Here is a 26,008-nt window from a genome sequence, read left to right as displayed (position 1 = left end):
GGGCAGGGAGAGAGGGAAGGTTGTGGTCTTTCCGGTCTTCATAATAGGCAGGATGGGGGCTCTGGAGCAAATGAGGCCAGGCAAGGGGAAGAAGATGGGAGGGAAGGTCAAAGACACCAATTCAGGCTTCCAGAGAAAGTTCCTAAAGTCTGAGATCTGGGAGGAAGACAGGAGGCCCACCCAAGAATGGGGCAGAGCACTTTCTAGTGAAAAACATGCTGCCCCTCAGCCCAAATGCTGACTTCTGAGGAAATTTCCAAGTATACGGAGGCAGTTTGGAAGGTATGATTGGCTAAGGTTTGTCCCTAGAGAGCCTGTGATGTGCCCTATAGCTAACTCTTTTGACGTGTTTGAGAAACTGGTGTGGAATTAGGAAGGAAAGATGACAGAGAAGCCCACTAGTGCCCTAGCCAATCTTTTCTCTGACATGGTTTAGTGTTACCTGTGGAGCACAGATAATTCTGTTATAAAATATTCTTAAGGGTTTTGTTTTGCAGAGATTTCTGTACCTCACTCCCCAGATGGGGTTATGTTACATAGATTTTCCAGTAAAAGTATTAGGTTGGTGCAAAAGTGATTGCAGTTTTTGGCAATACAAGGCCTCTTTTCAAGGGGATTGCCAAAGGCCAAAAGTGTAACTGCAGAAAGAGCTTTAAGAGTTGACTAAGGATTCCAGTGGGCTTGGTGATTGACAGGACAGGATGAAATTAAAACTGGTTATCTAGGCCGGGCACGGTGGCTCACGCCTGTAATCCCAGCACTTTGGGAGGCCAAGGCAGGTGGATGGCTTGAGCCCAGGAATTGGAGACCAGCCTGGGCAACATGGCAAAAACCGTCTCTATAAAAAAATACAGAAAATTAGCTGGGTGCGGTGGCACGTGCCTGTAGTCTCAGCTACTTGGTAGGCTGAGGCAGGCGGATCAATTGAACTGGTGAGGTTGAGGCTGCAGTGAGCTGTGATCCGTGATGGTGCCACTGCACTCCAGCCTGGGCGATAGAGTGAAACCCTGTCTCAAAAAAAAAAAAAAAAAAAAAAAAAAAAAAAAAACAGAAAGAAAGAAAAGAAAAGAAAAAAGAAAGAAAAGAAAAGGAAAAAAAAAAAGAAGGTGAAAGCGTCTACATTCGCCCTCTGTCTTAGTGCATACTTGGAGTGCCAGAGGGAGGACTGATTTTCTAATCTCAGAGCTCCCTCTGCTGGGGGATGAGGCTCCCTACACAAGGGGAGGAATGAGACAAGACCTGGACTTGGGGACAGTCCAGGGAGAGACGGAAGGCTGCAGGCAGGGGACTCTTTCTGGGCCCTCAGGACGTGGAATCAAGTGAAGACCAAGAAGTAGACAAGTTTGCAGTTTATTGAGTAATGGCTGGCTTCACAGATGTTATCACTGGGGGCGGTTGATAGGGGGAACAGGAAAATGCTCTCAGAGGTTCCCACTGAAGCCCTTTCATCTGCCCTGCCCCACCCACCACTGAAGCCAGAGGTCATGGGAGTTGGGATCTAACTACACTCTGTGAACTTACTACCACCCATTCCATCCCCAAGCCCATATTTTATCTGGACTAGCCACTGATGCCCGGGCCCTTCCTCTTCCAGGGGGTGGGAGGGTGGAGGTGGGGACAGGACCAACCCTCAAGAAAGAAAAGAGGTTAAGGTGGGGGTTTTGCTGAATGTCTAAGAAATGTCAGTGGAACAGGCTGGGCGCGGTGGCTCATGCCTGTAATCCCAGCGCTTTGGGAGGCCAAGGCAGGTGGATCACCTGAGGTCAGGAGTTCGAGACTAGCCTGGCCAACATGGTGAAACCCCATATCTGCTAAAAATACAAAACTAGCAAGATGTGGTAGCACACACCTGTAATTTCCACTACTCGGGAGACTCAGGCAAGAGAATCACTTGAACCCAGGAGGCAGAGGTTGCAGTGAGCCAAGATCGCACCATTGCACTCCAGCCTGGGCAAAATAGTGAAACTCCATCAAAAAAAAAAAAAAAAAAAAAGTCAATGGAACACAAAATTCCCTGTCTTAACATTGTACATTCGGGGCCTAGCTGCCCTTGAGGATGTCCTAGTTACACCCTGTCTGATACCTGTGGAGTTTAAGCACCATTCCTACAGCTGTGTCCCTTGGGAGGGGGTGCAGTGGAAGCTCTTAAAGGGGAATGCTTGCTCTGCCTCTGTGGCTTTTTGTTTGGGAAAGGGAGTTGGGATTGGAGGATTTAGATTTGAGGTCATGATGTCAGAGCACACCAGGAACTCCCAAGGCTGTGCCTGAAGATGCCCACGCTGTCGAGTAGGGTGGTGGGGGAGATAGCGAGGGCAGTACAGGACACAGGCACTCCTTTGTCTGGTAGAGAGGAGGAGGGGAAATGGAGCTATTCCAGGATACAAGGGATGGCACTGAGGGATGCATAAGTCCCCTGCCTCCCTTGTCCCAGCATGTTCTCCTCTGCCAGCCCAGTCAGCTTGGGGAGCTAGGTATCAGAAACCTGAAGGATTCAGCCTGCTTTGTCCTACTAGTGTCTATAAGTCTCTGTCCTGAGATCCTGGGGCTCCTCCTATGTCTAGAAGGGATGAGGTGCCATCAAAAATAACTTGGCTGGTGTAACAGTTTAGAGAAGGAAGTCCCACCTGTAGCCTAGCTGGCACGCAGGTGGACATGAGGCTGAGAAGGGAAGCCAGATGTGAGAACATACTAGGCTAGCATGCCTGCTTCTAGCTTTCAGGACCCAATGTACACATACACATGTGTATCATGTATGTATATGCATGGACACTCAAGCACAGGAGGGGTTATGTGCTCTGATCTTTGAAACCAGAGAAGGGAGGAAAAACCTTATGGAGGTACCTCCCCCACCCTAATAGGTTGCTACCCTCAATTGCCATCTGCCCACCAAGGCCCCTGCCCAGTGCTAGGCAGATAGCCAAGTGGTAGGGGTGACATGACTCCACTAAAGCAGCAGCCCAAGGAAGTGAGGGAGGGGACAGAGGCTGACCCTCCTCAAAGCCCCTTGTTGTAGTAGACCACTTCAACGCTGGGGTTTTGCTCATGGATCTGAGCTCTCAGCTCTGGTTCCAGCTTGCTCATGTGTATGGAGCTGCAATAGAACAGCACAGGCCAGTTAACGTCCCCTGAATCCAACCCCACTCAGGCCCAGGGATTGCCATCCCACCTCCTCCCAGGCTGAAGAATCCTCTCCTTCTACTGCCAGAAGGACTGGCTCACTGTCATTCCCCCACTCCCAGAATCAGTGGAGTGCCTGCCAGGCCTCCTCCTGAACACCCTGGAAGACCCTAGGTCAGCTGGTCCAGAGATGCAGAGTCCAATCCAGAGTCCCCCACCCAGCCCAGGGACAGCACTTACCTCTTCTGGGGGAATAGGGCACAGCACAGGGGGGTTGCAAATACCAGGCTGGGGGAGACAAGTGTTGGAAAGGTTTGTAAAGCTTTGGCCTTAGGGTGTTCCCTCCCTGCACCCCACCCCATCCTTGGAGATAGGCCCTAGGGGTGGAGATTGATAAAAGCTGAAAGGACCTTTTAGGAATAGTAAACCCAACCTGGACATCAGGTTCTGAGGAAAGAGAGCCCCACAACCAGTAAGTGGCAGAATCAGGAATTAAATGGGCTTGAATCTCCTGGATGGCACCAAAAGGTACATTTCCATGGTTTCCTCTTATAGATGAAGACTGGAACCCCCTCACTAAGCTCTTGACCTTCGAGGACAGGGACCACCCCCTAACACACAAAGTAGACCCTATAGGTGTTCCAAACACACACCCACTGAATGTATGAATGGATGATGTCTATAAACATCTTAAAGACAATCCCTACCCACCCACATCCACCATGGACAAGGCACTCCCACACACCCCAGCTAACTCCTTGCACACTTACCAGAAGCCCACCAGTCCCACCTGCAGGGGTGCCCCCAGCCAGGGGCGGCGCTGTGGAGAGACAGAAAGACAATGGAACGGCTTGTGTCCCCTGCCTCACTGTCACCCCATTTCACCCACCATAGCTCTATCCCATCAGCCTTGCCTTGGAGCCCTTAGACCTGTGGCCCTTTTCTTTCTCCCAAGGCAATGACAGGGCTGGGACCTCCAGATCGCACCCTTCCACTCCAGCCAGGCCTGTCTGCTGATCACCCTCCCTGGCATCCCATGACCTCTCACCTCTCAGAATTGGTTGCCATGGCACTCCCTGGCCCTTTTTTTTCTTCCCTTACTTCCTCCAGGAGCTGATTTCTTCAGGAAACCTCCTGTGAACCTCCACTTACCTCTTCCCATCCCAGTGGCATGAATCTGACCCTTTCCAAGCACATCTCTTCCTCGGCACTCTTCTCAATTTGCTCTGGCCACAGGGACCACCAACCTGTTCCTCAAATGTGCAAGCCCCTCCTACTGCAGTGCCCTTGCACTGACTGTTTTCTGTACCCCAAACACTCTTCTCTGCGTTATTTGGCTCTCTCCTCATCCTTTGTGGCATTAAAGACCCCTTCTCTGACCATCCTATCTAAACAGCTCTCCCCCATGAATCTCAATTACACTACCCCTATTGATTTCCTACAAAGCACATATTACACTTTCTAAGAATGTATTTATTGGGTGCCTCCTTGTTTACTGGTTTCTGCATCAGACTATAAACTTCATGAGGACAGGGGCCATAACCATCGTGTTCAGTGCCATCTCCTCAGCCCTAAAACATGCCTGGTGCATGGCACTCAATACATTTGTGAATAAATGATTCTGTGAATGAGCCAGAGCTTGTTCCTGTGCTTTGCTTTCGTGTCCTGTTCATGTCTGTGTGTGCGTGTTCACCCGTGTGTACCTCTCAGTATGGAGGCACTAGGGGGTAAAAGAATGAACATGAGATCAAGCATGACTATGACAGTCCCCTTCTGTGTGTGTCAGAAGCCACTGGAGTAACACTGATGAAGTTGGTTTCCTTCCCTTGTCCTCTCCTCCTGCCCCTTCAGGGTTCCTTCACCCCAGCCCAGTTCATTCTTGCTGAATGAACGAAGGTGGAGGAGGCAGTGCAGGGGTCAGGAGAAGGGCTGGCAAGCCTTAGAGAATCAGGCGAGGCTGGAGAGAGAGTTGGGGCCTGGTCACTTCTTCTCCCAGCCATCGCCCGTTCCAGGACAAGAGAGGTACAGTCGCCTACCTTCAGGAAGTCTTTCTTCTCCAGAGTGTCCATGATCAGTGGGGGGATGGCTGTGGGGAGAGCAGGGCCAAGAAGGAGAACATTAGTAGTGGAGTTAAAGTCAGGAACTGTGAAGGGTGACCCCCCTCAAAGCTCCTCCCTCTCTCCCCAGAGTCCTCCAAAGTCCCTGAGAACTGCACCTGCTTCTCTCAGAGTCTCCTGTGCCCCACCCAGCCACTCCCGCCTTACCCATGGCAGGAATCGCCATGCAGATTCTTGAAATCACCACCTGGAAGATTCCCTGCTTGGCTGCAGTCACCGAGTAGCCAAGCCTCTGACCTGCCTCGTCAGCCACCGGGATGCCCACCTGCAGCTCTCTGCAAGGGAGGAGGGTTGGGGTCAGATCGCAGGCCCCGGATCCTGCCTGCAATGCCCAGATGAGCAGCGGCTCCTCAGGGTCCCCTCACACACCCCAGGCTCAAAGGCTGGTTCTCCCACCTGAGGATCCCAGGGTCAGACTGAGCCAGGGCCCAGCAGCTCATGTCTGGGGAGGGAGAGTGATGTCCCCATTCTGAGGTGGTCTGCGTGGCTGGACAGTGTGCTACATTCCGGGCATGCACATGCCAGGAGCCGGGGTCACTCACCTCTGCCTCATCAGGGGGATGTTGATGCAGTTGGCAGCTGCCACTGCTGCAAAGGGCACAAATCTGCCGACCAAGGGGGGCAGGTGCTGGGGAGGAAGGGTGTTGTTCAGTGGCCCTAAGGGCCATGGGGTGGTGAGGGACTCTGGGGAGATATAGGGGGCATATAGGTCAGAATTGGAGGTGTGATGAGGAAGAAGGAGGCAGATAGAGGATGAATGGGGGGGTCAGGGGAATGAGGGGCCTTTACCTTGGTGAGGGATTTGAGTCCCAGGGCCGTGGCCACAGCTCCAGTGGTGGCACTCACATAGGCTGTCCCCAGCTGCCTGTGGGTGGAAAAGCCAGGTCATGGGGAGAGGTGACAAGTCCAGCAGGTGGCCCTTTCCTTTAGGGATATGCCAAGTCCTCAATACATGAGGCATAAAAGGGGAAGCTCCTTGCAGAAGAAGCCCTCCCTCCATCTCCGGCATAAACTTGTCTGGAAGCCCCAGTCACACCCTGTGAAGAGGGCTGGGTCCCCCACAGCATACATAAGAGGACCTCATGCCTTCAGTTAGGCAGGGTAAGTCGGGGTGGGCAGGCTGAGGAGAGGGTGCTGAGCACTGGCTGCATGGACCACAGGGAACCGGAGAGAAAGGAGAGGGCACTGCAGGCTGGGAGGAGAGGGTCAGATGGGACAGTGCAGCTGCTGCTGGGGGCTGGCTCTCACCTCACAGTGATGGGAGTGTCACCACTGCGGTTGGAGTAGTTAACAATGGCATTGAAGGACTGATTCACCCACTGCCAGAACACCACGGTTGGGGTCTTCCTGAGGGAACAAAGACACTCACTTCTGCCCCGTCTACAGTGGCCCTCATCTTTAGACCCCTGTAATGAAACCAAAGGTTATTCCCCAAGCCTAAGAAGGGACCCAGTTAATGGTCCTAGAACCTGCTCTGGTAACCCCTATGTACCCCCACCCCCATTTATACAAACACATCTACTGTCTCTGGGGTGAGAGACCTCCTGAGGCTGAATTCTGAGGAATGAAAGCGATTCTAACACAATCTTTCACTCACCCAGTTGGCCCAGACAAGAAGCACCTAGTCAAGCTATGCTCTAGCTTAGGGCACTGAAGAAGGGGACGTGGGACAAGACCTGCCTGTAGAATGTGAGCATGCAGCCAGTGATGGTCATGTTCATGGGCACCTGGGCTGACATGCGGCCAATCAGGACCACCTTCTCCCCTGTGTCCGGATGGAAGGCGGAGTCATACACATACTTGGCCCTCCACAGCTCGTCCTCGGTGATCCCTGGGGTCACCACGCCGGCCCTGCAGAAGTTGGCAAGGAGCAGACAGGCTATGCCAGGGGGCAGATCTGCCCTCACAGGCCCCACCTGCCCAGCTCAGGGTAACTCTGGACAGAGAACCAGGAACTTCAGCCCCCAGTCTCAGCATAAGGAAGCTCCTTGTCTTTGGGAGAGGGCCAAAGTTTCCCAGAAGTGGAGGCTCCTATTTCTATTTCCCTTATAGCCACACAAAGAGGGGTACCCTTCTGTTTCTGCCAAAATGCTGGGTCAGGGATGATGGTGGTTTCCAGTGGGTCAAAAATGGCTGCAAGCATTGCAAGAGTTTTTCCTCCCAAAGATAAGGGGATTTCCCTCCTATCTTCCTGGGACTCCACTTTGAGCACCTCTATCCTTGCAGAGGGTGACCCCGCAATGGGATAGGTCCCTGTAGAGGTTTGTGATGCATAGAGCAGCCCCTCCCATAAATATCAATGCCATCTTCTCAACCCAAATGCCCTAAAATCCTTTGGGTTAAAGCTCTGTGATGCCAACAGAGGGGGCTAGAGAGTGAGGGGATTGAGGGACAGGGTCACTGTCAAGCTTGAGGAGGCAGGTACAAAACATATTATATTAATTGCAGAAAATGAGATCCTGGCACACAGGGTCAGATTGGGGGGTGGTCACCTGTAGTTCTGCACGATGTTCCGAGAAGCTTCCAGCTGTGCCCCAGACAGCAGCAGATTTCGAGGATCAGTAACAGTGAAAAAGTGCCTGGCTCTGCCCAGGAAAGTACTTTGGTCCCAGCGAGGTTCCTGGATGTTGATGTCTAAAGGCAATTCACCCATTTTCTGCAGGACAGAGACAAGGGTCAGAGCGGGAGTCCAAGGGTCCAAGGGCTCCAGCTAGGGGAAATCTTTGGTGCCCCTGCCCTGACCCCTGAGCTTATCATCAGTCCCTTCAAGAGCTCAAGGTGACTAGATGTAGGGAAAAGAAAGAGAGATCAGACTGTTACTGTGTCTATGTAGAAAGGAAAGACATAAGAGACTCCATTTTGAAAAAGACCTGTACTTTAAACAATTGCTTTGCTGAGATGTTGTTAATTTGTAGCTTTGCCCCAGCCACTTTGCCCCGGCACATTGACCCAATCTGGAGCTCACAAAAACATGTGTTGTATGAAATCAAGGTTTAAGGGATCTAGGGCTGTGCAGGACGTGCCTTGTTAACAAAATGTTTACAAGCAGTATACTTGGTAAAAGTCATCGCCATTCTCTAGTCTCAATAAACCAGGGGCACAATGCACTGCGGAAAGCCGCAGGGACCTCTGCCCTTGAAAGCGGGGTATTGTCCAAGGTTTCTCCCCATGCATAGTCTGAAATATGGCCTCGTGGGATGAGAAAGACCTGACCATCCCCCAGCCTGACACCCATAAAGGGTCTGTGCTGAGGTGGATTAGTAAAAGAGGAAAGCCTCTTGCAGTTGAGATAGAGGAAGGCCACTGTCTCCTGCTTGCCCCTGGGAACTGAATGTCTCGGTATAAAACGCGATTGTACATTTGTTCAATTCTGAGATAGGAGAAAAACCGCCCTATGGTGGGAGGCGAGATATGTTTGCAGTAATGCTGCCTTGTTATTCTTTACTCCGCTGAGATGTTTGGGTGGAGAGAAACAAATCTGGCTTACATGCACATCTAGGCATAGTACCTTCCCTTGAACCTAATTACGACATAGATTCTTTTGCTCACATGTTTTTTGCTGACCTTCTCCTTATTATCACCCTGCTCTCCTACTACATTCCTTTTTGCTGAAATAATGAAAATAATAATCAATAAAAACTGAGGAAACTCAGAGACCGGTGCCGGTGCAGATCTTTGGTATGCTGAGCGCCGGTCCCCTGGGCCCACTGTTGTTTCTCTATACTTTGTCTCTGTGTCTTATTTCTTTTCTCAGTCTCTCGTCCCACCCGATTAGAAATACCCACAGGTGTGGAGGGGCAGGCCACCCCTTCAGCTAGATAGGTAAGCAAGGGTGTGGGGAGGAGCTGTTTCCTGGGCAATGTCCCAGCCCAGGGACCTGCAGCCAATGGAGGAGGGGGAGGGGAAGACCAGAAACAGGAAAACAGATCTCCTTGTGCTCTATCCTGGTACAGATTTTCATGAGTGAGGATTTACATGTATGTGGTTGACACATAAGCAGCAACAAACATCCCAGCCACGTGTGCTACAGATGCACAAGAATATATAATATATATATTACACACCCATGCTCAGGTGAGCTTTGGGCCCCAGCTGCCCTGAGACCTGGATACAAACCCCCCAAGGCTGTTTTGGAAAATGGCACAAGACATCCCACACTCCAGTCCCTGATTGGAGGACAGCAAGGCCTTACTGGCCATCCAGGGCTTATGTGTTCCAGATCTCAATCAGGGGACTCTGATGTCAGCCATGTGTGTGCATGTGGGCACGCACAAGTCCTCTCTACAGACCCATTTTTCTCCAACTCACACTGAATGACCCCAGGCTCTCCCTGGTCCCTGGCCAGGCAGGGCTGGCACAGACACTCATCCACCTCTCTCTGGGCCACTTGCCTCTGGATAAGAGCAGGATTCAGTGGCTGCTCCCTCCACCCAGCACAGAGAGGAAAGCCTGGTGCAGCCATCTGGCTGAGTTGGGCAGAATCCTACAGAATGACTAATCCTCTCCAGCCACACTTCCTCCCGCAGAGGCAGAGACGCCCTCCCCTCACACTCACATACCCACACACAAAGACACTATCATGCACACCCTGCCCAGACATACAGACAGAGTGGAGGTGTCCTGTATACACCGGCCTTCAAACACCTTTACAGGTGCACACTGTGCCCATCTGCAGACACTTGAATGTGTGACTACACACAGCCCCACCCTGACATTCCTCCCCCCAACCTCCCTTGTGCCCTGTGGACTTGGACCTCCATAGAGCCGAAGACACTGACTGCACCAGGACGGACAGTTTCAAGGCAGGCTTCCTTCTCTGACCCCCATTCCAGAACCCCGCCCGCCAGGGAGAGCTAGCACTTACGCTTTCCATAGCTCTCTGAAGCTCTCAGAACCGCCTTCCTCTCTGCCTCCGCTGTCGCCGCCGGGCCCTCCCAGCCATCACGCGGGACGTCACGCGTGACGCCGACCAGCAGGGAGGGGCAGGAGCTTCCCGGCCGCGCCCACCCAGTGGGCACGGGGATTGGCAGAACCTGGGGGCGGTGGGTGTCATTCGAGGCGATACCCCCAGCCTGGGCCACCTGGACCAGGCCCTAAGCTGCTTCCCAGAGCCAATCCCACCTCGGGGATCAGTTCTGGCCCCCTCCCCAGCCAAAGGGAGGAGGGGCTGGAGCCGCGGGCGCTGCTCCCTTTGTTTACTGTCCCCTGGCGGGCCTCAGCAGACCCCCAGCCCTGCAGCAAGCGGTCTAGGTGCCCAGAGAGAAAGCCCCGGGCGCAGGTGGGCGGTGTGGAGGGGCGGTCCTCTGCTGTCGCGCCGGGAGGGACTCGGGTTACCGCCTGGCTTGTTTACTTGATGGCTGCCTTGGCAATGGCCTTTGGCTTGCTTGTCCCCCTGGGCTCCTACCCCAGTATCCACAAGCTCCTCTTGTAGCAGCGCGGCATTCGCATCACTTCACAGCCCCGTTCCTGTCGTGCCTGTGCCCCTTCTATGTCCCCAGCCCTCTCCCTGCTCCCCCTCTGTAACCCCTAGCTCCATTGTGTCCCTGGTCTCCTTACGCTCCCAACCCCTAGCCCTGCACCCCAGACCGTAGCCCCACCCCTGAGATGTGGAGGGGCAGACGACCCCAGGAACCTCGCGGTCTGCATCCGAGCAAGTGCATCAGAAGGATTCTTAGGATTCTTCCCTTCCTGGGACCAGCTGCCCCACCCTGCGACCATTCCAGAACTGGGTAGCCAGAGACACCTTCTGACAGAGGAGGAGGATGCAAGTGAAGAAGGCACCCCCTCCGCCACGCACATACTCACAACTCACCCAGCCACCACACAGAGCACGCCTGCAGCAAACTCAGGCTCACGTCCCGCTCTGCCCCGTGACGTCCCCCCACGGAGGCCTCAAGGGTGCCCACGGAGGGGTGGCAATTCCAGGAGCCCCGGTAGCTGGCTCGGCTCAGAGAAGAGGTGGTTCAAGCGGGAGGGGAACAAGCCGAGACCCAAACCCTAAATTTGCGGAATGAGCTAGGGCGTCAGAACCAGAACTGGGGTGGGTAAAGAACTCCGCTGCCTGGGACCAGGTAACGCTCGGCTGTCCCGGGCGCCCAAGGGAGGTGCCGGAATAGAATGACTGGCGGCCCTACCAGCCAATGGGAGCCCGGGGCGGTGCAGGCCAGCCCAATTCCAGCAGCCTCCGCGCAGCGTGGGTGGGGTTTGCCGGCTGCAGCAGTAGCTCTCGCCTGCGGGTGGTTTGACAAGGCTGGCGGCGCCACACCAGCGACCAGGTGAGGCGGACCAGGCACAAAGGGGTGGGGGGCCTGGAGGGCCGAGTTCATGTTGGGGTGCTTCATTCTAGGTCCCAGAGCTTCTCTGAGGGAACTGGCCCTGGGTTTTGCGCGGGATGTCGTGGGACCCCTCTCCAGCAGATCCTCCCCGAAAGCTTGGGAGAGGTTCATGCAGCCTCTTTAGACCCGGAGCCGCAGCCTGGAGCCCGCGGGTGTCTGGGGGTCTTCCTGGGCCTCAGCTGTCTAAGGTCCTGAAGCCCTATCCTCGAGGCCCAGCCCGCCCCACGCAGCCCCCGGCCTACCCCGGGCCACCCCCATGCCCGCATATGCATGAGAGAGGTGATGCCATGAGCTGTCCTGACCTCTCTTTTGTCTCACACCTCTCTAAGCCCCAGGGCCCGCAGTAATCCCAACTCCACTCTCAACCTCTACTGAGGACTGGGGACGGGAGTAGATGACTCAGCCCCGAGCAGGAATGAGGGGTGAAAGGTTCCCACCTGCCTTGTATAAAGTCAGCGAGAGTCCAAGATGGTGCCTGGACGGGGCAGTTCTCTGGCCTAGGGTGAGACAGGAGGGGGGCCTAAGGCATGGGAGGGCAGGATGCTTAAACCAGGGGGAGGGGTGGAAGCTTTAGGGGGCAGCAGGGGAAACATTTACACCCCTCCCTCATCCCTGCTCTCCCTGCCCAGGCCTGGAGCTCACACTTCTGAGAGGCATCGCAAGCGAGGGCCTTCACGTTACTGAGACCCCAGCCCCGCACAGAGGCTCATGGAGCTCGAAGCACGCAGGGCTGGCCTCTCCAGAGCTAGCAGATTCCTTCTGGACCTGTAGGGTGCCGCCCTAGCCCAGCCTCCATGGCGCAGGGTTTCGCAGTGGGCTTCGACCCACTGGGCCTAGGAGACCTGAGCTCCGGATCTCTGAGCTCCCTCTCCTCCCGAGGCCACCTAGGCAGTGACTCAGGCTCCACCGCAACGCGATACCTGCTAAGGAAGCAGCAACGGCTGCTGAACGGGCCCCCCCGCGGAATCCGAGCCTCATCGCCCATGGGACGCGTCATCCTCATCAACTCCCCCATCGAAGGTAGGGGTGGGACCCAGCCACTGGCCTGGGTTGGGGAGGGTGGGGGTAGGGGACAGTGGGAACTCAGCAGGAGGAGGCAGAGCCAGTATGATTGGGGGAATTCAAGAGATGGGAGTCACAGGGAGGTGGCAGGCTGCCTGGGAACCCATACACTCTTCCTCACCTGCCCTTGGCCTCTCCTCCAGGCCAATCCTGCAGGGGTCCAGGGTCGTAGAAGGGTCACAGGAGGGAGAGAAGGCCATGGCAGCAGGGACAGGCATGCGTGTGGTATGCTAGCCCCTGGTGGGCAAGGCAGGGGATTGAACTGGCCTCTCTCCCATGGGCTCTGCCCTTCTCCAGATCCATTGTGTGTACTTCTGGGGGATGGGGCAGGATAAAGAAGGACATCCTCCATCAACCAGTCCGTTGTGTGACAAGCTCTGTGCTGTGCTGCGAGGAGTCAGTGCCCAAGCGGGTAGACAGAATTCAGGGCTTCCATGCTGAAGGAGGGGAATGAACGCAGCACAGCAAATGTTCAGAAGAGGAGGGTTGAGGGTGGAGAGGGAGCTCCATCAGGGAAGGGGAGACCTAAGCTTATGTAGTTGCTTAATGCCGCTTCATGGAGCACCAATTCTATACCAGCCCTGGGGAGGTGTTACAAGGGACCTAGAGAGAAATCAGGCTCCCTCTTCACCTTCCAGAAATCTACAGTGTAGCAGGACAGAGCAATAAGAACAGCTGGTGGCAGGGGTGAGCTGTCACCAACAAAGGCTGGAAGTGAAAAGCATGGAGCATGGTAGGTGGGCACTTAGGAGCCAGCCTGGCTGTAGTGACAGATGTGAGGTGACTAACAGCTGGTGAGCAAGACAGGACCTAGAATGCCAGGTGCGGAGCCAGGCCCCCTGAGTCTGAGCTTTCTGTGGGCAGGACCAGATAAATATCTCCAGCTCCTCTCCTCTTTCTTAGCCAGCAGAGCTCCCCTGGCTGGATCCCAGACTGGACTGTTCAGGCCCTGCTCCTCCCCCTCTGACCCAGCAGGGTATCTCTGTTCCCCTCCCTAGGCCACTGGAGCGGCGGGGGCATGTTGCTCAGGGAGCAGGCTTTCCTCCACCAGTGCCCTGGCACGCTCACCCCTATCATACACCAGTCTATGCTTCACCCTCTGGTGAGCACAGGGCACTGCTGAGGGTCACCACGGTCATTCTGGTGAGGGAGCAGAAGTCCCCAGAGGAGTTAGGAGACATTGGGGAAAAGGGAAGCAGGCACCGCATAACTGTCTTTATTAGTCCCATTCTATTAAAAGAACTATGCTATACTCCCTCTGATACACCCTTTCTGTTTCTCTCTCTTTCTCTCTCTCTCCCCTTCCCTTTGCCCATGTATGATGCAAGCGCTGTTTATAACGTCTTTTTTTTTAACAGGAAAAGGGTCTTACTCTGTCACCCACCCAAGCTGAAGTGCAGTGGTGTGATCATAGCTCACTGCAGCCTCAAACATCTGGGCTCAAGTGATCCTCCAGCCTCAGCCTCCTGAGTAGCCAGAACTATAGGCATGCAACACCAAGCCCAGCTAATTTTATTTTATTTTATTTTTTGTAGAGACAGAGTTTCACCATGTTGCCCAGGCTGGTCTTGAACTCCTAGACTCAAGTGATCTTCCGGCCTCAGCCTCCCAAAGTGCTGGGATTATAGGCATGAGCCACCGTGCCTGGCCTATACTGTCCCTCTAAAGATCCTCTTCCAGGGGTTTCATGATTGCTTTCTCCCTCTGCCTCATGCTAGCGCCACTGTGCAGCCAAGGAAGCAGCATCTCCTAGCAGTGAGGGACTGAGGAGTTGCTCTGACCACTTGGCTTCTCCTCTGACTGGGCTGGGACCCTCTGAGCTCAGAATTCTCCCCTCTGCCTGAGCACAGATATCTCCCAAGTCACCGCAGCCTGGAACCCTGCCCCATGTTATTATTTAGATCACTCCCGGGGAGTAAAGTAACTGATAAGGAATAAATGGTGGGAAGAGGGACATTGCCACCTACATCAGCCCCATGAGATCCCACCAGCTCCTTAAATTCAACTGGTCCCAGAGAAAATGCATTACCTTTAATCCGGGAAAGCATTACCCTTAATGCATTTCTCCTCACTCTCCTAGTTTGACCATCCATCCATCCATTTATTCTTTCACTTATTCAAAAAAAAACTTATCAAATACCAAGCGCTGTCCAACATATTGGAGATATACTAGAAGAGAATTACGAAGTCCCTACCATGATTGAACTTACGGTCTAGTGAAAAGAGACAGATAAATAACACAAATAAGCGAACGACGACAAAGGATGGGAAGAGTCAGAAGGTGATCATCTGATGATATGATAGAATGGTGCTTCTCAAACCTCAGATGCCCCAGAATTGCCGGGAAGGCTCATTCAGGGATAGATTGTAGGGCTCAGTCCCAGAGCTTCTGGTCCAGTGGGTCTGTGGTAAAGCGAAGGAATTCCCGTTTTTAGCAAGTTCTCAGATGACACTGATGCTGCTGACCCAGCATTGCGCTTTGAGAAGCCCTACAAGAGGGACTCACTGGGAGGAAGGGAGGACACTCCAGGAAGCCTTCTCCAAGAAAGTGGTGTCTGAGCCAGGAGGGGAACGAGGAAGAGGAGCTGACCTTCTAAAGGCCTGGGCAGGAGCACTGCAGGCAGAGGGGACACTGGAAGGGCTTGGCCTCCACGAGGAACAGGAAGATCAGTGTGGCCAGAGCTCAGTGAGGGAGGGGAGGGTGGAGGGGAGGGCGGAGGGGTGGGCAGAGGAAAGCCCAGGCAGGGCCTTATAGGGCATGGTGAGGAGACTGGAGTTCTAGAAGCAGGAACAGGTGTTGAAGTTTTTAATCAGGGAAAAGACATGATCTAATGTAAAAGCTGACTCTGGGTACTGTATAGAGAATAGCTAAAGGGGGCAAGAGTGGAAGCAAGGATAGTGCCGGGGCTGCAGTGGAGCACCTGGGGGAGAGGCTGGGGCAGTGGAGGTAGAGAAGATTTCCATCCTTGCAGGGCCTAGGCTCCTGGAAAACCTCAGATTTCACATTCCCTGACCTAGGGCCCTAGGGAGGCCCCAGTGAGGCCCTGAGGAGAGAGGGTTGGTAGCAAGGGAGCAAAAGGCTCCTTGGCTGAGGCTGAAAGTGTCCTGAGATCTGTGTAATCTAATCAGCTGGGAAAGCCCTGGCCCCCCACATCTGTCCTGCACCACCCCTCCCCACAGGCTGCCCTCGGGGATTTCTTTCTGAGCTGCCCTGGCCGTGCCCTGTAACCTGACTTCTCTTAGATCAAATTGAAGTGTGTGTGTGTGTGTGTGTGTGTGTGTGTGTGTGTGTGATTTCTCCCTGTCAAACACCTCTAGAGTAACCCTTACCTATGAAGAAATCTCAGCTTCTCACCTGGGACCCAACTTACCCCTCCAGTCTTCTTGCTTTTCTGTAACTGGAAGGCCTCCTCAACGGCCCACAGCTGAGCCTCCCTGGCTCTTTCCCCCTCATCAGTGCCCCCCCTTATCCCCCACGCATCAAAATCCCACCCATCAGAGTCCTTACAGAAACCTTACCTGGCCTGGGCGCGGTGGCTCACGCCTGTAATCCCAGCATTTTGGGAGGCCGAGGCAGGTGGATCACTTGAGGTTAGGAGTTCGAGACCAGCCTGGCCAACATGGTGAAACCCTGTCTCTACTAAAAGTACAAAAGTTAGCCCAGCATGGTCACACATGCCAGTAATCCCAGCTACTGAGGAGGCTGAGGCAGAAGAATCGCTTGAACCCAGGAGGTGGAGGTTGCAGTGAGCCAAGATTGAGCCATTGCACTTCAGCCTGGGAGAAGAAGCGAGATTCCGTCTCAAAAAAAAAAAAAAAAATCCTTCCCCGACAGGTTCAACCTTTAGGAACCCCCTTCCCCCACTACTTTCCCCAGCGTGATGGAGAGGGCCGCCTTGGGCACATACATATTGCAGTGTGGTGTGGTCTGGGGTTTCTTTCCCTGTGTAGCCAGGTAGTTCCTAGAACCCTGACTTCCAGAATCACAGAGTCTAACAGACGGAAGGGCCCTCAGGGATTCCATAACATCCCAGACAGAGATTTGCTTGGTCCCAGCTTGCATGCCTCCAAAGATGGGAAGCTTACTATCTGTCTTAGAAAATCCCTTCCATTGGCCCGGTGTGGTGGCTCACGCCTGTAATCCCAGCACTTTGGGAGGCCGAGGTGGGCGGATCACGAGGTCAGGAGATCAAAACAATCCTGGCCAACACGGTGAAACCCCATCTCTACTAAAAATACAAAAAATTAGCCGGGCGTGGTGGCGGGCGCCTGTAGTCCCAGCTACTCGGGAGGCTGAGGCAGGAGAATGGCGTGAACCTGGGAGGTGGAGCTTGCAGTGAGCCGAGATCGCACCACTGCAGTCCAGCCTGGGCGACAGAGCAAGACTCTGTCTCAGATAGATAGATAAATAAATAAATAAATAAATAAATAAATAAATAAATAAAATCCCTTCCATTTCAAGGCCGGGGTGGTGGCTCACTCCTGTAATCCCAATGCTTTGGGAGGCCAAGGCAGGTGGATCACGAGGTCAGGAGTTCAAGACCAGCCTGGCCAATATGGTGAAACCCCATCTCTACTAAAAACACAAGAATTAGCCGGGTGTGGTGGCACACGCCTGTAATCCCAGCTACTTGGGAGGCCGAGGCAGGAGAATCACTTAAACCTGGGAGGCCGAGGTTGCAGTGAACCGAGATTGCATCACTGCACTCTAGCCTCGGCGACAGAGCAAGACTTTGTCTCGGGGAAAAAAAAAGAAAGAAAACCCATTCTATTTCCAACAGCTGAATGTTTTAGAAAGTTTTTCCTTACAAAATCTGCCTCTGTCTAATTCCATTGTGTGAGCAAGAGTACTGCCGGCAGGTTCTGTTTACACAGATGAAAACATCTAACGCCTTCCACAGCGTAGCTCTACAAGCATTTGAAGATAGAGCTAATATACTAATTTATGCTGCAAGTTGATGAAGCCAGACACCCTCAACCATCCCCCATAGAACAGAATCCTGAACCTTCTTGTCTGTCCATCTGACCCTGGGAATATCAGAATTGTTTATTAATTTGGCTTACCCCAGGCCCATGGGCATGTGAAGCTCAGAAAGCACTGATACACTCACAGACACACACACATGCACACATATTAGGAAGGAAGGAGAACAGTATCTTTTTTTTTTTTCTTTTTCTTTCTTTTTTTTTTTTTTTTTTTGAGACAGGGTCTCACTCTGTCACCCAGGCTGGAGTGCAGTGGTGTGAACACAGGTCACTGCAGCCTCGACCTCCTGGGCTCCTGCCTCAGCCTTCCGTGTAGCTGGGACCACAGGCATACACCACTACACCTGGCTAGAGAATGGTGTCTTTAGCATAGAGTCCTGTCCCGCTGATCTCACCTTCTTTCACACCTTCCTGGCCCATGGTCTCAAAATCACTCAGTGGGGGCAGGATATGTGGCTCATACCTGTAATCCCAACACTTTGGAAGGCCAAGGTGGGAGAATTGCTTGAGGCCAGGGATTTGAGGCCAGTCTGGGCAACAAAGTGAGACCCTGCCTCTACAAAAAATTTAAAATTAATCCAGGCACAGTGGTGTGTGCCTGTAGTCCTAGCTACTTGGAAGGCTGAGGCAGGAGGGTTACTTGAGCCCAGGAGTTTGTGGCTGCAGTGAGCCATGATCACACCACTGCACTCCAGCCTGGATGACAGAGCAAGACCCTGTTTCTTTAAAAAATAACATAAAAATCACCCAGAGGGGCCTTAGAAATGGGCTGACCTGCCCCACTGCATTTAGGCCCCTACGTGCCTGTGTGACTGTGCCCAGCAACCTAGCCTTTGCAGTCCCCAAGTTGGGGAACCCAGGGGCCCTCTCTGCCCACAGTGAACATCGGGGCATCCCTAAATCCCTGTCCTCACAGCCAACAGTGATGAAAGTGACATCATCCATTCAGTCCGGGTGGAGAAGAGTCCAGCAGGGAGGCTGGGCTTCAGCGTGCGCGGGGGCTCAGAGCATGGCCTGGGCATCTTCGTCAGCAAAGTGGAAGAAGGCAGCAGTGCAGGTGAGCGGAACCCCCAGGCTGAAGTCCACGCTTAGGATGTGACTCCAATCTCAGTGAATGGCAGGGGATGCTGCTGTCAGGGACAGACGGAAGAGTCCCCAGCTCTGGAGGGCCTGATTGATGGGGAGACAGGGCCAACCCTCAAGGCAGAATGGTTTAAGGGACAGATCCCTAGGCACTGGGAACACTCAGCCCCTGCTCTGACAATCCTCACTCTGATTGAGAAGCTCAGTTTGACCCCAGGGAGCTCCATCTGATGGGGGAGGCTCAGCCCCACCCTGGGGACCCATGCCAGCCACTCCCATCCTGTGGTGCAGAGCGGGCTGGCCTGTGCGTGGGGGACAAGATCACGGAGGTGAATGGGCTGAGCCTGGAAAGCACCACCATGGGTAGCGCCGTAAAGGTGCTGACCAGCAGCAGCCGCCTGCACATGATGGTTCGGCGCATGGGCCGTGTGCCGGGCATCAAGTTCTCCAAGGAGAAGACCACGTGGTGAGCAGCAACTCCCTCATCCTAGCCCTGGCCTTGCCCCAGCCCACCCCAACCCTATCAACACCCAAAACCCACTGGCAGGAGAGGCTTCTGCTCCTCCTGCTCGCTGGCACAGGAAACGCAGGGGATCCAAAGGCCTGACCTCAAAATAAGGAGAGGCTGCATCTTTCCCCTGCCCTCCTCCAATAGCTCTGCTCTCCCAGATCCCCGTGGTTCTGCTGCCACATTGCCGCTGCTCCTGCTGTGAAACCCAGAGGCAAAACACCACCTCTCTGCAGGGGTGCTGTAAGGATTAGAAATGGGGCCTAGCCTGGGCAACATAGTGAGACCCCTTCTCTAAAAAAAAAAAAAAAAAAAAAAAGCTGGGCACGGTGGCTCAAGCCTGTAATCCCAGCACTTTGGGAGGCTGAGGCAGGTGGATCACCTGAGGTTGGGAGTTCAAGACCAGCCTGACCAACATGGAGAAACCCCATCTCTACTAAAAATAAAAAATTAACCGAGCGTGGTGGAGCATGCCTGTAATCCCAGCTACTCGAGAGGCTGAGGCAGGAGAATCACTTGAACCTGGGAGGCGGAAGTTGCAGTGAGCCGAGATCATACCATTGCACTCTAGCCTGGGCAGCAGGAGTGAAACTCCATCTCAAAAAAACAAAACAAAACAAAAACAAAAAAACTGGGCATGGTGGGCATGTACCTGTAGTCCCAGCCATTCAAGAGGCTGAGGTGGAAGGACTGCTTGAGCCCAGGAGGTTGAGGCTGCAGTGAGCCATGATCACACCACTGCACTCCAGCCTGGGTGGACAGAGCAAGACCCTGTCTCAAAAAAAAAAAAAAAAAAAAAAAAAAAAAAAAGGAATGGTCCTGGCACATTGCAGCTGCTCAATAAAAGGAGGCAATTACGCTGGTTTCCCAGCTAATGAACCTATGCCCCACTGCAGGTCTCAGGCCTGGGGAGTCCCCCAAAGGCAACCCCCACTTTCCCTGCAGTTGTCAGAACTGCTGGGAGGGTGGTGGGTGGCAGTGGATGGAGGACCCCACCTGAGGGCCCCCTGCTGTTGTCCAGGGTGGATGTGGTGAATCGGCGCCTGGTAGTGGAGAAGTGCGGTTCAACACCCTCCGACACCAGCTCAGAAGATGGTGTCCGGCGCATCGTCCACCTATACACAACCTCCGACGACTTCTGCCTGGGCTTCAACATCCGTGGGGGCAAGGAGTTTGGCCTGGGCATCTATGTGTCCAAGTGAGGGCTGAGGCAGGAAGTGTCTTCGGGTAGAACTGAGAATGGGGTCTGGAGTGGGGCCTAGGCTGGGATGTGGGGATGGTCAGCAAGTGAGGCCTGGCCAACCACCTGTCTCAGTGAGGGCCTGGGAGGGGGCGGGAGGCCCCAGTAGGAGGGTCAAGGACCTTGACTGGTGCAGTCTTGTGTCCAAGAGAAGGGGGTCTGGAGTGGGGTGACGGAGGGCAGGCCAGGGGCCTATCAGACTGATGCCTGTCTGGCCTCAGAGTGGACCATGGTGGGCTGGCCGAGGAGAATGGCATCAAGGTGGGGGACCAGGTCCTGGCAGCCAACGGTGTCAGGTTTGATGACATCAGCCACAGCCAGGCCGTAGAGGTGCTGAAGGGCCAAACGCACATCATGCTGACCATCAAGGTGGGCAGAACTGTGGGGGTAGGGAGAGGTGAGGCTAGAGTAGGGGCTTCCCAGACCACCCTAGTTCTTAATAATGCTCTGCAATTTATGACGTTCCCACAGCCACTAGAAGGTAGACAGGCATTGTTCTCATCCCTGTTTTGAAGAAGAAGAAACAGGTTTAGAGAGGCACAGCAACTCACGAACAGGTCACTTACTCAGCTGGTCAGTGGCTGGGCTTGGTTCCAGTCCTGCTCCCCACAGTGCTAGAGTGGTGCCCCCTTCTTATGAAGGGTGGAGGCCTAGGGTTGAAAGGAACAAATGTCTTGCCCAGAAGGAAGGGGTGGTGGCTGTGGTTTGGACAGGACCTGGGTGATGGGCATCCCCAGGGCATACAGCTAGGAGGGCTGGGCTGGGGCCAGAGGTTGGATTTCACGGGAGGTGGCTGGATTCATTATTCATGTGGGTCTCACACTTGTCTGAGGATCAGGTCTTCTCATTCCGGCTCCTGGAGGATGCCACCTCACTCTCCCCTGGTGCCCAGCCCTGGCCCCTGCTCTACCCTTCTGCTTCCCTAAGCATTCACCTGGGGTGAAGGCTTCATTGGGTGCCTCCTCTGCCGCCTTCCCCCGCCAATTTCTACCTCTCCCCCATCCCATTTTTCCTTTTCCTTCCTCTCAGATTATCCCAAACATCTTTCCTCACTCCCACTCTGCCCCTCATTCATTCAAAAATATTTTTGAGCACCCGCTATGTGCCGGCCACTGTGCCAGGTACTGGGGCTGCAACAGTGAACAGGACAGATAAATTCTCTGCTACTGGAGGGAGACAGACCAATAAACTAGATGCTTGCAGATAGTGACAAATGCTCTAAGGAAATTAACAGAGAGATGGAATGGAGTAATTCAGGAAGGCCCCTGTATCTTGGGGTCAGGGCGGCCTCCAGGCAGAGTGAACAGCAGGTGCATAAAGGAACTTGGCACGTTCAGAAAGAAAGTGGCCTGTGTGGCCAGAGCATGATGAATTTGGAGGACAGAAATGAAGTTGAAAGTTTACTCCCATCCTGTCACCCCCGCCCCATTCTCATTCTCCCTCCTCACTGCTCCCCCTTCCCTCCTATGCCCACCATCCCCTCCCCAGGAGACCGGCCGGTATCCTGCCTACAAGGAGATGGTTTCTGAGTACTGCTGGCTGGACCGACGTAAGTGGCTCAGATCTCCGAGGTTGGAGGGAAAGGGCTGAGGCCTTAGGGTGGGGCCTGGATCTCTGAAGAAGAAAAGGGCAGGCTTGGTGGCTTACACCTGTAATCCCAGCATTTTGGGAGGCTGAGGTGGGAGGATCGCTTGAGTACAGGAGTTCAAGACCAGTCTCGGCCATATAGGTAGACCTCGTCTCTACAAATAATAATTTAAGCCGGCCGCGATGGCTCACGCCTGTAATCCCAGCACTTTGGGAGGCTGAGGTGGGCGGATCACCTGAGGTTGGGAGTTCGAGACCAGCCTGACCAACATGGAGAAACCCAGTCTTTACTAAAAATACAAAGTAGCCGGGCGTGGTGGCCCATGCCTGTAATCCCAGCTACTTGGGAGGCTGAGGCAGGAGAATTGCTTGAACCCAGGAGGCAGAGGTTGCAGTGAGCAGAGATCATGCCATTGCACTCCAGCCTGGGCAATAAGAGTGAAACTCCATCTCAAAATAATAATAATAATAATAATAATAATAATAATTTAAAAATTAACTGGAGTGGTGGTGAGGGCCTGTGGTCTGTGCTACTTGGGAGGCTGAGGTGGGAAGATTGCCTGAGCCCAGGAGTTTGAGGCTGTGGTGAGCTGTGGAGCTGTGATTGTGCCACTGCACTCCAGCCTGGGTGACACAGTGAGAGACTGTTTCAAAAAAAAAAAATTAAAAAAAAAAAGCCTGGCGCGGTGGCTTATGCCTATAATCCCAAAACTTTGGGAGGCTGAGGTGGGTGGATCACCTGAGGTCAGGTGCTCGAGACCAGCCTGGCCAACATGATGAAACCCCGTCTCTACTAAAAATACAAAAATTAGCTGAGTGTGGTGGTGGGCGCCTGTAATACCAGCTACTCGGGAAGCTGAGGCACAAGAATCGCTTGAACTCAGGAAGTAGAGGTTGCAGTGAACCCTCGGAGATCACATCACTGCACTCCAGTCAGGGCCATAGAATGAGACTGTCTCAAAGAAAAAAAAAAAGAAGAAGAAGAAAGAAGAAGAGGAGGAAGAAGAAAGAAGAAGAGGAGGAAGAAGAAGAAGAGGAGGAGGAGGAGGAGCAGGAGGAGGAGGAGGAGGAGGAGGAAGCGGAAGCAGAAGCAGAAGTGGAAGCAGAAAAGCACAGGAACCAAGACCCTTCACACAGTCCAGAGCTATTTCTGGGCTCCCCTCTGAGAATCTGCGGATAAAATGCAGGCTCTCCTAGGGTCTGGAGTCCCAGTGGGTGATTCGAGAAGTGACATGCCTTAGGTCAGTGGCAGCATTTCGGAGTAGCGGGTTCCTCACCACTGCGGTTCTAACCCTGGCTGCTGCCTGACCTTGCCTCCTCCACCCCTAAGCCCAAGGGTGGTCTGCAAGCCGGGCAGGGCTCTGAAGCAAGCCCGCTGATCCCTGGCTTCTCTACTCCCTGCAGTGAGCAACGGGGTGCTGCAGCAACTGTCCCCGGCCTCTGAGAGCAGCTCCAGCGTCTCTTCGTGCGCCTCCAGCGCCCCCTATAGCTCGGGCTCCCTGCCGTCGGACCGCATGGACGTCTGCCTCGGGCAGGAGGAGCCCGGCAGCCGCGGCCCAGGCTGGGGGCGGGCGGACACAGCCATGCAGACGGAGCCTGATGCGGGAGGCCGGGTGGAGACCTGGTGCAGCGTGCGGCCCACAGTCATCCTCAGGGACACCGCCATCCGCTCGGACGGCCCCCAGCCCGGCCGCCGCCTTGACTCTGCGCTCTCTGAGTCTCCCAAGACGGCTTTGCTGCTGGCCCTCAGCCGACCCCGGCCCCCCATCACGCGCTCCCAGAGCTATCTGACCTTGTGGGGTACGTGGGGGATGGGTGGCGGCTGCTCCCTCCACAGCCTCTGGTCCAAAACCTGTCTCACATCCTGTCCCGGGCTCAAACCTCCCTTTGCCCCAGGCCTTGACGCAAGCCCTTGCCCAACCCAAGCTCCAGGCTGCTCAGACCCTGCTGTGGGCTCCACTTTAAATTAGTCCTGGACCCCACATTCACCCTTAGTCTCAGCCCCTGTTCCCCGAACCAGCCCTAACCCCAGCCCCTGGATCCTGGAGTTCCCAGGCCTATTTACACACACAGTTGCTCAAACACACGCACGCATGTGTGCCCTTCTCTAACTGGGCCTCAAGGGAGATTCCTTACATAGCCACAGCTGTGCGGTGGGGAAAGGGGTCAGAAAGTCGGAAGAGGAACCGCACTCTCACCCCGGCATAGCTGCAGATCCTGTCTGCCCTCTCCTCTCCCTTCTCTCTGTCCCTCCCCACACCCCTGCCCCTCGTCCTTCCCTTCTGCCCACCCCTCCAGCTCCCCCGTTGCTCCCTCTTGTCTGCAGAGGAGAAGCAGCAGCGGAAGAAGGAGAAGTCGGGGTCCCCTGGGGAGAAGGGTGCCCTGCAGCGCTCCAAGACGCTGATGAACCTCTTCTTCAAGGGAGGGCGGCAGGGGAGGCTAGCGCGGGACGGGCGCAGAGAGGCCTGGACACTGGACAGCGGGAGCCTGGCCAAAACTTACCCTCGCCTGGACATAGAGAAAGGTAAGTAGTGGGCTGATCAAACAGGAAGGCAAGGTGAAGTCCACTAGCTTCGGCATTCAGCAGTTCTGAGTTGAGATCCCACACCGCCTCTTACCAGCTGAGTCCCTACTCAACCCCTGAGAGCCTCAGTTTCCTCATGAGTAAAATGGGGGTAATAATACCTATTTCTTTTTCTTTCTTTCTTTCCTTTCTTTCTTTCTTTCTTTCTTTCTTTCTTTCTTTCTTTCTTTCCTTCTTTCCTTCCTTCCTTTTCTTTCTTTCTTTCTTTCTTTCTTTCTTTCTTTCTTTCTTTCTTTCTTTCTTTCTTTTTCTTTCTTTTTTTTTTTGAGATGGAGTTTTGCTCTTGTTGCCCAGGCTAGAGTGTAATGGCACCATCTCAGCTCACTGTGACCTCCGCCTCCCGCGCTCAAGCGATCCTTCCACCTCAGCCTCCCAAAGCGCTGGCATGACACGTGTGCATCACCATGCTCAGCTAATTTTTTTGCATCTTTTTGTAGAGATGGGGGTTTCACCCTGTTGCCCAGGCTAGTCTCAAATTCCTGGACTGAAGCTATCTACCCGCCTCAGTCTCCCAAAGTGCTAGGATTACAGCGTGATCTACCACACCTGGCCAATCCCAACTACTCTGGAAGCTGAAGCAGCAAGATCACTTGAGCCCAGGAGTTTAAAGACCAGCCTGGGCAACATAGCAAGACCCTGTCTCTAAAGAAAAAAAAAAGTAAAAGAAAAATAAAGCACGTCTTGGCTCAGCTGCTGATTTAAGCTGGGTCTAAACATCTGAGCAACATCATCAGACATCTGTTCCCCTCCATCTCTCCCATGAGTTGACTTCACTATTGTGGGGCTTTGCCCACCTGGGGGTAAGATGACCTCTATTGCATAGCAACCCCAGGGGAAAGTGCTTCTCCTTAAATAGTTCCAGCTGAAGTCCCAGGGTAGGCTCTCCCTGGCCCAGCTGAGATCCTGTGCCATGCTGAATAAATCGCTGTGATGTGGGAGAGAAAGTGCTTTTGTTGGCCAGCCTGGGTCATGCACCCACCCTGGAGTACACGGGCTAAGAACAGAGTGGGGTGGGTCCCCAGGGGAAAATCAGGGTGCTGTTTTCAGAAGAGGGGGGTGGATGTCGGATCAACAAAACAACCAGAGGATGAGGAGCTGGACCCTGCTTTGCCCTGGGGTGGGATGTTCTGGGGTCTCAAGGTGATTGTACCATGGGAGAGACAATCCCTTCCAATTACGGCTGCCTGGCCCCTCTCCGTCAGCGCATCTCTCTTCCCACAGTTCCCAAGGCCCTGCCCTCTGCTGGTTCTCCTCCCACCTCTCTGGCCACTCCTCTATCTCCTTCCAAGGCTCCTCTTTTTCCTTCTGTCCCCTGAAGGTAGGTACTTCTCCAAGCTCTGTCCCTGAGGTTCTTCCCTCCATACATTTGCTTCCAAGTGAATTTGCATA

The 26,008-nt window shown here is 54.0% G+C and overlaps 2 protein-coding genes across 13 annotated transcripts in view; one reads left to right on the top strand and one right to left on the bottom strand.

The window, feature by feature from the left end:
• Positions 1–1,334: 1,334 nt before the first annotated feature.
• SFXN3 (sideroflexin 3) lies at positions 1,335–11,410 on the bottom strand. Of its 4 annotated transcripts, none has more exons than XM_004049972.5 (12): positions 11,047–11,410; positions 10,099–10,267; positions 7,727–7,890; positions 6,915–7,085; positions 6,483–6,581; positions 6,024–6,099; positions 5,777–5,862; positions 5,382–5,509; positions 5,154–5,203; positions 3,888–3,937; positions 3,358–3,405; positions 1,335–3,091 (listed from the first exon to the last, which is right to left on the bottom strand). In XM_004049972.5, the coding sequence occupies exons 2-12, from the start codon at positions 10,105–10,107 to the stop codon at positions 2,995–2,997; spliced, it is 978 nt and encodes a 325-aa protein (XP_004050020.1). In that variant the 5' UTR covers positions 10,108–10,267; positions 11,047–11,410; the 3' UTR covers positions 1,335–2,994. The 4 variants fall into 4 exon arrangements, with proteins under 4 accessions (XP_004050020.1, XP_018890133.1, XP_055208739.1 ...); XM_019034588.4 differs by having other exon boundaries at positions 6,483–6,640; positions 6,962–7,085; positions 11,047–11,348; XM_055352764.2 differs by having other exon boundaries at positions 6,483–6,577; positions 6,911–7,085; positions 11,047–11,325.
• The window catches only part of PDZD7 (PDZ domain containing 7), a 23,645-nt gene continuing 8,969 nt past the window's right edge, over positions 11,333–26,008 (top strand). For 4 of the 9 annotated variants that reach the window (XR_008668973.2, XR_008668975.2, XR_002007571.3 and 1 more), the window contains exons 1-10: positions 11,333–11,509; positions 12,199–12,589; positions 18,534–18,674; positions 18,992–19,166; positions 20,230–20,406; positions 20,670–20,817; positions 21,937–21,997; positions 23,440–23,835; positions 24,362–24,559; positions 25,841–25,937. Coding sequence is in view for 4 of the 9 variants with exons in the window: in XM_055352758.2 (XP_055208733.1) it covers positions 12,364–12,589; positions 18,534–18,674; positions 18,992–19,166; positions 20,230–20,406; positions 20,670–20,817; positions 21,937–21,997; positions 23,440–23,835; positions 24,362–24,559; positions 24,889–25,088 (1,722 nt within the window). In the remaining 5 variants the exon portion in view is untranslated. Of the gene's footprint in view, positions 11,510–12,198; positions 12,590–18,533; positions 18,675–18,991; positions 19,167–20,229; positions 20,407–20,669; positions 20,818–21,936; positions 21,998–23,439; positions 23,836–24,361; positions 24,560–24,888; positions 25,938–26,008 lie in introns of those variants that run through there. The other 5 variants (XM_055352756.2, XM_055352759.2, XR_010135281.1 and 2 more) reach the window with 4 other exon arrangements.

Source organism: Gorilla gorilla, chromosome 8 (assembly GCF_029281585.2).
Source record: "Gorilla gorilla gorilla isolate KB3781 chromosome 8, NHGRI_mGorGor1-v2.1_pri, whole genome shotgun sequence".
Classification (NCBI taxonomy): Eukaryota; Metazoa; Chordata; class Mammalia; order Primates; family Hominidae; genus Gorilla; species Gorilla gorilla.
Note: the sequence above shows the minus strand (reverse complement) of the source record. Positions and strands in the feature narration are given on the sequence as shown.